At 37.2% G+C, this 14,635-nt stretch overlaps 1 protein-coding gene across 1 annotated transcript; it reads left to right on the top strand.

The window, feature by feature from the left end:
• The first annotated feature begins 2 nt into the window (after positions 1-2).
• Positions 3-14,166, top strand: LOC104220783 (uncharacterized). The gene is made up of 8 exons (XM_009771714.2): positions 3-459; positions 642-737; positions 1,285-1,368; positions 2,613-2,773; positions 9,379-9,496; positions 9,947-10,082; positions 12,669-12,847; positions 13,616-14,166. The coding sequence occupies exons 1-8, from the start codon at positions 226-228 to the stop codon at positions 13,853-13,855; spliced, it is 1,248 nt and encodes a 415-aa protein (XP_009770016.1). The 5' UTR covers positions 3-225; the 3' UTR covers positions 13,856-14,166.
• The last annotated feature ends 469 nt before the right edge of the window (positions 14,167-14,635 follow it).

The following is a 14,635-nucleotide window of genomic DNA, read 5'->3' as shown; positions in this document are numbered from 1 at the left end:
TCATTTATTTCTTAAACCAGTCAAGGTTCAATACAACTAATTAAATGGATTGAAAATCATTTCATTGGTTTCTTTTCGCATAGTATAGCTCGGCGAAAATCTCATCTTGGTTACTTTTGGATACTCCCTCTTTCGCAAAACCGGATAGTTTTTTCTGAGGCAGAGTTTCAATTTTCAAATAGTTTTTCTGAATTTTGATAAGGCTAAAACACAGAGCAAGAACCCATGGCTTCGTGCAGCAGCACTTCCTCTGTAATGCCGGCGTTTATCTCTAACACCACCACTCGCATTTCCCCTTGCCGCACTTTCACGCTCCAATTGAGAGCATCCCCTTTGTCTTCAGCAAGGAAGAAGACTTATAGCAGAGTTGTTACTGCAAAACTTGCTCCGAAGAATGCTATGCAGTACAGAAAACTCGGTGACTCTAATCTTCATATCAGCGAAATTACTATTGGCACTGTAAATACTTCTTTTATCAGTTAATTACAGAAATTTTCAAGTTTTCAATTTCTTTTTTTGAACCCTATTTAAAAAGAAAGGTCATTTTAGCCTTTTTTCCCCCATGTTTCTACTCATTTGCGTATTTATGAAGTAATTGAAGATTCATTAATCTGAACTCATTGGTGAATTAAATGTTGCAGATGACATTTGGAGAACAGAATACAGAAAAGGAGGCTCATGAAATACTTAGTTACGCATTTGACCAAGGAATTAATATTATTGATACTGCTGAAGCTGTAAGCTCCATGCACAAACTTAAGCATTGTTAGTTCTATTTTTGGCTCTCTTTAGTTACAGTTTCAGTTGCACAAACTTAAAGCATTATTGGTTTTTCTTTTGCTCCCTTTAATCTTTTATTTCTTTCAACTTAAATAAATGGATGCTTCGGTCGACGGATATCCTTTGGAAGCATTCTGACTTAGTTGGAGCTGGCTTTTCTTTGGTGCATAGCATACTTGATCAGATTCACTTTTAGCATAAAACTTTTGCTTTTTACTTGTTTTAATTTATGAAAGCTGCTTTTATTTATGATACAGTTTCCATTCTTGGTTTTCAGTATCTTGATAGATTATTTCTTGAAGCTCTAGTTCTGCATTGTTGCCGATGTAATCTGAAGTAAACTTTGTTTTGTTGGAAATTGATTCAGCAATGAGATCATTTCTCTTAATTTTACGCAAAAGATTCTTGATTAGTGCAATTTTTTCTTTTCCTTCCTCTCTCATTTCTTGTTGCATATCGTTGGTTGTTATATTTATTTCTAACCTTGTTTTTTGTCTCCAAAAGTATCCAGTCCCTATGAGGAAGGAGACACAAGGGACGACGGATCTCTATATTAGCAGCTGGATGAAGTCTCAACCCCGTGATAAGGTAATAATACTATTGTGGAAGGGAACCCTTTACATCAAAGATGCATGTTATTTACATTTTCTTGTCTTGTTTTGAGTAGAGAACCTTATTACATTCTTCTTTTACCTCGTTTTCTAATCTTATGTTGTTTCAGATCTTTTGTTCTGAACTCTAACTGCCTTTGATCTCTTTCACCAAATTCCTCGATAAGACTTCACTGTTGATTCACTTACTAAAGAATATTGGGAAAAAATGTATCTTTGGGTACTGGTTCTGATTTGAGGTTGTAAATCAATGAGATCACAAAAGGCTAAGCAGCTAAAATAACTAAAGCTGGGTACTGAGTCTTGCATTGCCTGATTCGCCATAGTATAATGCATTCTTTCATTACTTTTTAGATATCCTTCCTTTTTTAAAGAAATATGTCCACTTTGATCTGTAATTGTCTTTAACCTTCCCAGAGTAATCCACCATTTTAAAGAACTTTTAATTTACTTCCTTGAGTTAGCAATGTCCAACATTATGTGCATATTATGGTATTTCATGCTTTTAGTCATTCTATCAGATGCTATCATTTTCTTCTGAGTGGTAACTAAAGGTCCACTTAGTCTTTGCTCAATGTATGTATAGCACATTGCAGTTTTTTTTTTTTTTGTTTTTACGTCAGAAATTTTTTGAAGGCCACTAGGATAGGAAGGCTTCTGAAAGAGAAACCCTTCATCATTGTTGCCACTGCCATGTGGACTGATTTGAGTTTGGCCTTTTGCTGCTTGAGTTACTTTGAATACGTAAAGCTTGTGTAGTTCTCCTTGTTTAATATGCATGTATGCTTGTATTTGGCAAATCATTACACAAGCAGGAAAAAAAAGCAAATCACAGTCCAGCCCTATTAATTAATCGCCCAAGTCCAAGCATGAGTCTCAACTTAGAAGGACTTGGTTGTTAAGAACTTGATGCCCACTAAAATGTTTGTAATGTTCATGCTGGATCTTTCACCTGTCAAATGTCCTCTCCATATTCTACAAATGGCATGGTGGAGCACTTGTGCAGTCAACTTAGAATTTCCTCCAACTCTCTTGGACAATAAAAACTAAAGTTATTAGCATGACCATGATACCAAATGTTACAATTCTTAGTAAAATAACTACCAAAACTGTTCTTTAAGTAGAGGAACCTTTCCTGCCTTTTTTGAGCCATTATAGCTATAATATATTGGTGTCCTTTTAACTCAAGATTACTAATGCACTGCTGTATTTTCTTTTCAGGTGATTTTGGCTACAAAAGTTTGTGGTTATTCAGAAAGATCAAGTTACATACGTGAAAATGCAAATGTTTTGCGAGTAGATGCTGCTAATATTCGAGAAAGTGTGGAAAAAAGCTTGAAACGTCTCAATACTGATTACATTGATTTACTCCAAATACATTGGTGAGTATTTGATTTACTCCAAATACATTGGTGAGTACTTGTCAATGATATCGTTGAAGGATTCTAGAAGTGCATTTTGGTAAGTAGTATACCTTAGATTATAAAACTTCCCCGGTTTCTACTATTGCATCAGTGGGGTTGTTCCAGATTATCTGGGTGGTGAAAACACTATTACATGAACTTTGATTGTCCATGTGAGATTTCTCATCGTTCTCAGATTCTAGAAGACCAGATATTACTTATGCTTTGAGCTTTAGGGATCATAGCAACGTAACCTTCTATTTTTTCTTTTTCTTTTTCTGTACCCTTCTTCTATTATATTTTCTTTTTTCTGTTTTTAGTTTTCCCACGTTGGGAAGGTGAAGGAGGAGGATAGTTGACAGCTAAGCTAATACTTTAACTGCACCACATGTTGGAGTAAGTGTAGGTGCAAAGCAATCCAGCAGAGCCAGATCAATAGCACTCTAGGGCAGTAACCAAAGAATACGAGAACGGACTGAAGAAACTGCTATGGTTGTAGACATGCAGAAGGATCCTAGGGAATGAAGTATTTTAAAATAATTAGTTCAAAAAAACTCGCTGAAACTCCCATACCGTGTTTGAAATAAGAGAAACAATGAAAAGAGATTAAGACAATGTGTGAAAGCTAATGTGTACACCTGAACTATTTTATTGGCAACTATTCATGAGTGAACACAACTATATTTACCGAACGTGCGAATATATCACGTTCACCATTTATGCTCAATAATATTTGTGCTTAACTATCTGACAGACTATCTGACAGAAAGCTACCTGAAATCATTGCACTGCTGATCATTAGCTACTTTGTGATGTGTGCTAAAGTGATGGACATAATTGACTAGTTTAAATTTTAGTATTTTCTGATGATATGAGTTGAGCTAAATGAAAGGAATGAGGATTATATCACCGATCCCAACTTGTTTGGGACTGAAGCGCAGTTGTTGTATTTCTATTTTCTAGACAAACCAGTAAAACAGATCCTTTGTTGAGAGGTTTTACCAGCAAACCTGCCTGTTTCAATGCGGTTGACTAATTCTGCGGGTCCTAATTTTTATCCATCATATGTGTTACATTACTGATAAGATGATTGATTAACTAGTTGGTTCTCTGATGCATAATAGAGGACAAGTATAGGTTCCTAGCAAAACCAAAAAGTCGGATGTTATAGATGATGGATCCATCCCATGGTCCATGATTTAAGGAAGATGTTTTTCTTCCTTTGACAAAGACTTCTAATGTCCGCAGCTTTTATATATTTGGCAGCCGACGTTTTGATTTTTTTTCACATTGAAAAGTTGGAAGTTTCTATCTTTCATTTGGTGTCACTGATGACATATGCAGGAGTATCGAATCTCTATAAATAGAGAGCTCCTGAGCATTTGTTAAACACACCAACAAAGAGAGAAAGAAAGAGCGAGACATCACAGACAGGGTATAAGAAAATAGTCTGCTGAAAAAATAGAGTGTGGGCGATATTTTAATAAGGTGGGAATATCAAAAGAGGGTAATTTCTTTTGAGTGTTGTAGTGCTTTTTGGAGTATCTTACTCGGGCCTACAAAGTGTAAAATTCCATGCTATACAGATATCAGTTGCTCCTCTCGGGCCGTAGTTCCTCTCGGGCCGTGGTTTTTCCGATATTCAGAAAGGTTTTCCACGTAAAAATCTCGGTGTTCTTGTTTCTCTTATTATTGCCGTTGATTATCGTATCTCGGTGCGACGCTATTATTTCGCTGTTATTACTGTGAATATTAGTTTCTGTGGGGGGGTTTATTCCCAACAATTGGTATTAGAGCACACGTTCTACTTGTTCACAAAAACACTCTTCATGGTCGGTAGTACTATACTCGGTGAAATAATAAAATGTCCGGAGTAAAGTACGAAGTAGTAAAATTCAACGGAGATAGCGGTTTCTCAACATGGCAAAGAAGGATGAGAGATATGCTCACTCAACAAGGATTACACAAGGTATTAAGATAGTGATGCCAAGAATCCTGATACCATGAAAGCTGAGGATTGGGCTGGCTTGGATGAAAAGGCTGCCAGTGCAATCAGGTTGCACTTATTAGATGATGTGGTAAATAACATCATTTATGAAGACACTGCATGTGACATTTGGACAAGGTTAGGAAGTGTATACATGTCCAAAATGCTGACAAATAAATTGTATCTGAAGAAGCAATTATACGCCCTACATATAGGTAAAAGTACAATTTTTTTGTTACATTTAAATGTGTTTAATGGACTAATCACGCAGCTTGCCAACCTCGGAGTAAAGATCGAGGAAGAGGATAAAGCCATCTTGCTCTTGAACTCATTGTCATTTTCGTACGATAATTTGGCAACAACTATTGTGCACGCTAAAACCATTATGGAGTTGAAGGATGTCACGTCGGCTCTTCTACTCAATGAGAAGATGAGAAAGAAGCCTGAAAACCAAGGACATGCTCTCATCACAGAAGGTAGAGGCAGGAGTTATCAAAGGAGTTCAAGCAACTATGGTAGATCCGGAGGTCGTGGGAAGTCCAAGAACCGATCCAAATCAAAAGCTAGAAATTGCTACAATTGCGATCAACCGGGTCACTTCAAAAGGGATTGCCCAAATCTAAGAAAGGGCAAAGGTGAAAGTAGTGGCCAAAAAAATGACGACAACACAACCGTCATGGTGCAGAACAATGATAATATTGTTCTCTTTATAAATGAGGAAGAGGAATGCATGCACTTGGTAGCTCCAGAATCGGAATGGGTGGTTGACACCGCGTCATCTTACCATGCCACTCCGGTAAGAGAATTTTTTTGCAGATATGTAGCAGGTGGTTTTGGCACTGTGAGAATGAGTAACACGAGTTATGCAAAAATTGCAGGGATAGGTGATATTTGTATCAAGACAAATGTCAGATGTACATTGGTTCTTAAGGACGTGCAACATGTACCTAATTTGCGGATGAACTTAATCTCGGGAATAGCTTTGGACCGAGATGGATACGAGAATTATTTTGCAATTCAAAATGGAGACTCACTAAGGGATCATTAGTGATTGCAGAGGGAGTTGCTCGTGGCACCTTGTACAGGACAAATGCAGAAATATGCCGAGGTGAATTGAACGAGGCACAAGATGAAATTTATGCAGATTTGTGGCACAATAAAATAGGTCATATGAGCGAGAAGGGATTGTAGATTCTTGCTAGGAAATCACTCATCTCTTTTGCCAAAGGCACAACGGTAAAACCTTGTCACTACCCCATAGAGTCTCACTTCAGACATCGCTTGATTTGGTACATTTTGATGTTTGTGGTCCAATGGAGATATAATCGATAGGTGGTAACAAATATTTTATTACTTTTATTGATGATGCTTCACGAAAATTGTGGGTTTATATCTTGAAAACCAAATATAAAGTGTTTCAAGTTTTCCAGAAGTTTAATGATCTGGTGGAAAGGGAGACGGGTCGAAAGGTAAAGCGAAGAGTACAGTTCGAGCCATGGGATCAGGCATGAAAAGACAGTTCCTGAAACCCCACAACACAATAGTGTAGCTGAGAGAGTGAACCGCACCATTGTTGAGAAGGTGAGAAGCATGCTCAGAACAGCTAAACTGCCTAAGTCATTCTGGAGTGACGCAGGTCAGACAGCCTGTTACCTGATCAATAGGAGTCCATCAGTTCCATTGGAGTTTGACATCCCAAAGAGAGTTTGGACCAACAAGGAGGTGTCCTTCTCACATATGAAGGTATTCGGTTGTAGAGATTTTGCACATGTACCAAAGGAGCAGAGAACAAAGCTGGATGATAAATCTGTTCCCTGCATATTCATCAGATATGGAGATGAAGAGTTCGGGTACAGATTATGGGATCCTGCGAAGAAAAAGGTCATCAGAAGTAGAGATGTAATCTTCCGAGAAAGTGAAGTTGGAACCGCAGATGATCAGTCAGAGAAGGGCAAAAATGGTATAACCCCTAACCTTGTTACCATTCCTTCTACTTCTAACAATCCCACACAGTGTTATGAAGAGCGTGAAGCGAGGAAAAACGATAAGCCCCTTTTCGCTTAAAGCATGAAGCGAGAAGCGAAACGCTCGCTTTTTTGAAGTGAAATGGAATTAAGAAAAATATTAAAATAAATACTGAATAGACAACACATGTCACATATGTAACTGCATACAACACATGTCACATATGTAACTGCATACAACACATGTAACTGCCAATACTAAAAAAATTGGCTGTGAGACTAAGAACAAAAGATGAAAAACTGAAGGAAAAAAAAATTGGCAGCATTTCGCTGTAATTTTAAGGACTGAAACGAAGAAGAAGAAGAAGACATACCTGGGCTTGAAAACTGAAACCCTAGTCGCTGCAAACATACCGGGGTTTGATAATTGAAACCCTAGTCGCTACTTGCTCTACTGCTTGCTGATTTTGTAAAAAAAAGACTGAGCTTTTTTTTATCGGTGACTTAAAAGACAAAAGCGAGCGCTTCCGTCGCTTCTCGCTTTTTTGACAAAAGCGGACGCTTTAACTTACCTGCTACACTTCACCCTACAAAAGCGACACAGTAGCCGCCTCGCTTCGCTTCACGCTTAAAGCGTTGAAACGAGCGTTTTTCATAGACTGATCCCACAAGTGCAGAAAGTAGAACCGGTGAGGTTTCCAAGCAGGGGGAAACCGAGGTTATTGAGCAGGGGGAGCACCTTGATGATGACACCAAGCAAGTGTAGTACCCCACTCAGGGAGAAGAACAACTTCAACCTCCAAGGAGATCAGAAAGACCGAGGGTAGAGTCATGCAGGTACCCATCCACAGAGTATGCCCTCATTAATGATGAAGGGGAGCCAGAAAGTCTTAAGGAGGTATTGTCTCATCCAGAAAAGAACCAGCGGATAAAAGTCATGCAAGAAGAGATGAAATCTCTACAGAAAAATAACATGTACAAGCTGGTTGAACATCCAAAGGATAAAAGACCACTCAAATACAAATGGGTCTCTAAACTCAAGAAAGATGGAAATGACAAGTTGGTAAGATACAAAGTTCGATTGGTGGTAAAAGGTTTCGAAGAGAAGAAAGGTATGACCCATTTCTGGGAATGAAGATAGTTCGAGAGCGAAGAAGAAAGTTGTGGCTATCTCAGGAGAAGTACATTGAACGTGTACTGGAATGCTTCAACATGAAGAGTGCTAAGCCAGTCAGCACACCTCATGCTAGTCATCTGAAGTTGAGCAAGAAGATGTGTCCTACAACAAATGAGGAAAAAGTGAGCATAGCTAGAGTTCCTTATTCTTCAGCGGTCGGAAGCCTGACCTGATATTGCTCATGTAGTTGGTGTTGTTAGCAGGTTTCTTGAAAACCCTGGAAAAGAATATTGGGAAGCAGTCAAGTGGATACTAAGGTACTGAGAGGTACCATAGGAGACTGTTTGTGTTTTATAGGATCTGATCCAATCTTGAAGGGCTATACAGACGTTGATATGGCAGGTGAAATTGATAATAGATAATCCACTACTGGATATTTATTTACATTTTCAGGGGGAGCTATATCATGGCAATCGAGGTTGCAGAAGTGTGTTGCACTCTCTACAACTGAAGCGGAATATATTGCAGCTACTGAAGCTGGCAAGGAGATGAGATGGCTTAAACAGTTCCTTCAAGAGCTTGACTTGCATCAGAAAGAGTATGTTGTATATTGTGTGTTGGAATAAACCTCCCACAGAAACTAATATTCACAGTAAATAACGGCGAAATAATAACGTAGCACCGAGATACGGTAATCAACGGCAATAATAAGAGAAACAAGGACACCAAGATTTTTATGTGGAAGAATAAGGAAAAACCACAACCCGAGAGGAGCAACTGATATCACTATAGCAAGAAATTTTACGCTTTGTAGGCCCGAGTAAAATACTCCAAAAATCAATACAACACTCAAAGAAATTACCTCTTTTGTTATTCCCACCTCACTACAATATCGTCCACTCTCTCTATTTTCCTCACAGACTATTTTCTTATACCCTATCTGTGATGCCTCGCTCTTTCTTTCTCTCTTTGTTGGTGTGTTTAACAAATGACTCAGGAGCTCTCTATTTATAGAAATTCAATACTCTTGCAGATGTCATCCATGATGAAAGATAGAAACTTCAAACTTTTCAATGTGAACAAATCAAAACGTCCACGGCCAAATCTATAAAAGAAGTTGCGGACATTAGAAGTCTTTGTCAAAAGAAGAAAAACATCTTCCTTAAATCATGGACCATGATGGACCCATCAAAGTGCAATAGACTTGAGCCACTGACATAAATAACTTGTTTAAGTTTCATCAATTTTAGAAGTCTTTCTCAATGAAGTGATAAATCATCCTTAGTTGAGAGATTTTATCAGGTAACCTTGATATTGCAAGGACTTAATAAATTCGTGGATTCTCATTCTTATCTTGTTTAGGTCTGATATAATTGTGAAATATGAGCTTACCTTGTGTTTTAATCTGTTTCATCTATTTGTTTGTTCGCTGCATGTTCAATGCACACATTCACCCCCACATAAAAAATAAAGGATGGTTCTCATTTCGGAATTTTGATGTAAAAACCTTCTTCAGGCCAGATAGATATGTACCATTGTTTGGTGAATTCTTTTATGAATCTTCAAAATGGAGGCCAAGTGTGCCTTTCGTCGAGCAGCTTAGAGCCTTTCAAGAACTCATCGATGAAGGAAAGGTATGTATGTCTTGCTTTTTTTTAACAATTGCAATACTGCAGACCTGTCAATGAAATGAGTGAAGTAAGATGCTTTATAGTTATCATTTTACTAATTAAATGCCGAGGGTATCTTTCATTCATTCCTGAAGGATTATATAAAATCCATCTTGAAGTGAAGAAAATTCAGGACATATGCTTGCCAGGAAACTGAACTTTTTGGATGAAAAAAAACTCATAGTGAATAAGCAAGTCAGGACTCTTACGCATGGTTTGAGTTTAAACATTTTGCAATGCTTATAGTGAATACAAACAAGCCTTATCTTTTACACATGGCTTGGTTGCACATCTTGCAAAATAATTTGAGCTTTCATTTTGCTTCGTAAAATCTCAAAATTAATTTGCTTTATGGAGATTTAACTTTATAATACAGTTAGCTTGAAGTAACATTTAAGGGTACAAGCTATTCAGGTCCGCTATATTGGTGTTTCCAATGAAACTTCATATGGAGTAATGGAGTTCGTCCATGCTGCAAAAGTTGAAGGACTGCCGAAGATTGTCAGCATTCAGAATAGCTACAGTCTGCTGGTTAGGTGTCACTTTGAGGGTAAGTTAACTTTTGTCATGTCCTACTAAAGTAGTTTAGATGCAACTCTTCTCAACAGAAATTTAGCTTACGCAGTTATTTTGAGTGTTCCACCATTTTTGTCAATGATACTGTTCATACTTTGGGAGGTCCTATAAGTTGGATGATATGTTTTGCTTTGTTCAATAATAAAAGTAGTTCCTACATTCATTAGATGAGAATAATTCCAAGATGCTTGACAAAGATGTTAGGGTACTCCAATAGTTGTCAATACTTAAGTTTGGAAGATCAAATTCTTCAACCTGGCATCAAAGTTCGAGCTTTATTTATCATTCAGCCTGTTAGGAAAATGCATCCTGAGTCCACTTTTCAACAGCTAGCTCATGGGGTGTGGATGGTCCAAATCCATATAAAGAAGCTGCAATCTATATCTTTAACCAATTTTGGACTCTAACACCCCCTCCCTCCCCTACTCATGGCTGAACATCTACAGCGTGGAAATTATGACATAAGGATTCAACATTTTGGTAAACAAGATCAGGGATGGGTCTGTCTCTGCTAGCATCGTAAGAAAAAGGGACCCCGGAACTAAGTCAATCCCAAAAGCTAGCTTATGATGTGAGGATTGTCAAAGACCATATAACAAGACTATAACTCATATCCTCAACTAATGTGGGACTGTAACACAGCTCCCTTCCTGTGTGAAAACAAACATCTCTGCTGCACATCCATTTTTGTTATTCAAGATGCTTCATGGGGTAAATTATTTTGTTAGGAGTCTTTACTTAAGTTAATCTTTGGTTACATGATTGGGAGAGTGTTAAATGAAAAAGAAGAACTCCTATGATGATTAATTAAAGAGTACATGGTGCTTAATCCTAGGACACTCTACCCTTTGCTAATTGGTTTCTTATTAAGTGTTAAGATTCTTTAACAGCTCGCTTACAAATAGATATGTTGGTAATTCTTTCATTTAGTATTTACATTACCGAATCCTATTTGCTTAACTCTTAAACAGACTATTAGAATCCAGTTTTCCCAATTCGCTTTACAGTTGCCCCTAGTGATACTCTTGTATGAGTAGACATCTCGAACAGTTTCCCATTACATAAACACGGCTATCATCCGTGCTATTGCTGCACGAATCACATAGTCATTTGCCTTTACCGCATAAAGAAATGGAAAACTGCCTTTAATGATTCATTTGGATCTTTTTGAACTGATTCTGATCTCAGACTCTAATCTCTTCAATGATATCTTATTCTCTAATCTGGCTAAAGCCACTTTTGCACATATGCATATACCCAAATCATATCCTTGCATTAACATTAGGGAAGCTCGGGTCTCTAAGGAATGTGACTATCTACTGAATAAGTTTATTGGATCCTTAATGGCTTCTGCCAATACTCATTGCAGAGGCAATCCGCCTAACAAAAATGGCATAGCTAATCCTTAAGATACAACGACTCTGCTTGGTAGTTTATCTACCTTTAAAAGTTGTTGACTATCTCAAAATATATGAGCTTATTCTTAGGATAGATCACATTTAACATTATGATTTATTCCATCTTTTGATGAGAGCTCTTTTTAATTCACATTGGTGTTTTATCAATTTAGGTCCACTTGTACTTGGATTACGTTGATAAAAAAGACCTTAAGTAAAATTACCTATATTAGTCCGAAAGTGATAAGTAACCAAGTAAATTAATCTTTACTGATAAAAAAAGTGATAAGTTGCCTATTAAAACTAACCTATACTGATAAAGAAAAGTGATGAAATAACCTTGAATCATTTCTCCCCTATTCCTTTACAGCTTCCCCTTATAATATTCTTGTATGAGTAGACATCTTGAACATTTTCCCATTCACAAAAACATTGATGTCATCCATGCGGCAGCTGCACAAATCACGTGTAGTAACCTGCCTGTACCTCATAAAGAAATAGACAAACCACATTCTAAAGGTTTTTCTGAATATTGGCGAACTGATTCTCATCTAAATCTCCTCTTGCATGATATCTTATTCTCTGGTCTGACTTAAGCCACTTTTGCACATATTCAAATACCCGAATCATATACTTGCATCAACATTGGTGAGCTAGGGTCTCTAGGAATGTGATTATTTACTGGTTAAGTCTGTTAGATCCTTAATGGCTTCTGTCAATACTCTCATAGAGGCAATCTACCTAACAATAGCATTACTAATCTTTAAGATACAGGGAACTCTGCTTGCCATTGTAGTTTAAATGCATTTAAAAGTTGTTGGCTATCTCAAGATATATGAGCTTATTTTTATGAATGATCACTTTGACATTATACAATTTAAAATGACATTGTTTTATTTTTTATAAGAGCTCTTTTTTATTATATTGGCATGTTATCAATTGTGGACCTCCTTCTACTTGGATTATGCTGATAAAAATGTTTAAGTGATAAAATAACCTAATACTGATAAAGAAAAGAGAGTAAAATAACCTATACTGATAAAAGAAGTGATGAAATAACCTAGTAAACAATCAAATACAGAAATAGAATTATTGTGTTTACAGTAAGCATCAACATGTTTAATTTGCCAATTAGCATAACGAGTTTTGGTTGTTCTTTGTAGTTGATCTTGTCGAAGTATGCCACCCAAACAACTGTAACATTGGCTTACTTTCTTATTCCCCACTGGCTGGTGGAACCTTATCGGGGAAGTATTTGGACAATAATTCTGAAGCTGCTAGAAAAGGAAGACTTAACCTGTTCCCAGGCTACATGGAAAGATACAATAAATCGCTTGCCAAGGTACGTATTTTTCAAGTTTTTACAAGAAAGAAAAAGTTCATCGACTGTTTGATTAACTTTATCGTTTGGAAAAAGAATTCAAATTTCAAGTTCACCAAGGTTGATTGGAAGGTGGAACTTGAGTGGTGCCATGCGCCCCCCCCCCCCCCAAACAAAACCCCCTCTCAAAAAAAAGGAAAAAGAAGAAGCTGAATGTACTGGGAGCGTCTGTTGCACCTTGTTCTTTTGACTGGCCTACCTCCTTTGTGCATTTATGTGTAATAAAGAAATTAGATACAATTATATAGAATCGTTCGCTCCTCTCATTCAGTCTAGCATTCTTAATTTACACACTATCAATTCGAATTTTCCAGGGGTTTTGTTGTAAAATTGGACGCATGTATAACTATGCTGAATCTTTGATTATAGAACTTACAGGAACTTGAGAAGCTTTTCTTATACAAAAATAAAAGAGAAATGGTTTGTGTTGGGAGGGAATGAGAATCTTAACGCGAACTTGTGGTGCCACATTTATAGGAGTTTGGGTTGGTGTTAAGGGGCATTACTTGGTGGTGGTTTCTTTGTATATTGGAGGAGCAGATAGTAGAAGAACGTTGAAGAATAAGCAGAAAAATGCTAGTAGTCTTTAGAGTTACAATGTACATTACATTACCAACTTCAGTATCAATGCCATCCATTACTGTAGACATAGACGATGTGAGAAGTTTATTCCATGCTGCTAGTTAATGGTTACTTGGATTTTTGGTGTGTTTTATGTTTGATTTCCAGGAAGCAACTAAAAAGTATGAAGAAGTGGCCAAGAAACATGGTCTAACTCTAGTTGAGTTAGCTCTAGGATTTGCGCGAGACCGGCCATTTATGACAAGTTCAATTATCGGTGCAACTTCCGTGGAACAATTAAAAGAAGATATTGATGCTTTTTTGACAACTGAGAGGCCTTTGCCACCTCAAGTAATGGATGATATTGAAGACATTTTCAAGAGATACAGAGATCCTGCTTCAAGATAGCCTGTCTATTACAAAAAAAGTGCTGAATTCTTTTTCCTATTGCAGAACAATATATGGAATACTATATAGCCTTACCTTTTGGGTCTGGAGTATTGGAAAAGGGGGTCAATTTTACAGCAAAATGCCTTTTGTTTTTCAAATTTATTGTGTACTGTGTTATGCTCTTTATCTATATGACATACTTCTCTCCAGCAAAACCACGAACACCCTGCATTGTGAAGCTATGTAAACCAAATTGTTGTAAGACCAGATTAAATAATTTGGCCAAGGTGTCATTCTTTTTAGTCAAATTGATATCAGCGTTATAGATCATATTAGGACTTGACACTGATTTGGAAGGCAGTTAAGTTTTCTCGATCTCAAGCTGGTGCATACACTAATGTAAATGTCGATACCATCTTCCTCAATTTCAGCTGATAGAGCAGCCACGTTCCTTTCAAGAATTTACATCTACCAAAATTTCATGATTGACCCAAACTATTAACGGAGAGCTTATTTAGACAATTTTGCATAGTTCAAGAACAAATTGGACCCTTTTTTCGTCATTAAATTTGAACATGCGACATCAAACCGTGCTTATCATTTTGTTAGTCAATAAGATCAATATAACCCACTTTTATAATGGTAACGGCATGATTGACCCCAAGTAATTTAATGGAGAATATATGCAAACCATTCATATAGTTCATTTGCAAATTTGACCATTTGCCCGTGAAGAAAAAGAACCAACTATCATAAAAAATCCAAGCCAAACTTCCCGCGAGATGTTTACTGGTGCCA

Source organism: Nicotiana sylvestris, chromosome 6, assembly GCF_000393655.2.
Source record: "Nicotiana sylvestris chromosome 6, ASM39365v2, whole genome shotgun sequence".
NCBI classification, from domain to species: Eukaryota; Viridiplantae; Streptophyta; class Magnoliopsida; order Solanales; family Solanaceae; genus Nicotiana; species Nicotiana sylvestris.
This window is presented reverse-complemented; position numbering and strand designations above follow the sequence as displayed.

Excerpts from the sequence above, each read along its gene's own strand:
- LOC104220783 (XM_009771714.2), top strand. The coding sequence starts at position 226 with ATGGCTTCGTGCAGCAGCACTTCCTCTGTAATGCCGGCGTTTATCTCT. Across the intron at positions 1,369-2,612 it reads AGTCTCAACCCCGTGATAAG|GTGATTTTGGCTACAAAAGT; the intron begins GTAATAATACTA and ends TTTTCTTTTCAG. Across the intron at positions 9,497-9,946 it reads AACTCATCGATGAAGGAAAG|GTCCGCTATATTGGTGTTTC; the intron begins GTATGTATGTCT and ends CAAGCTATTCAG.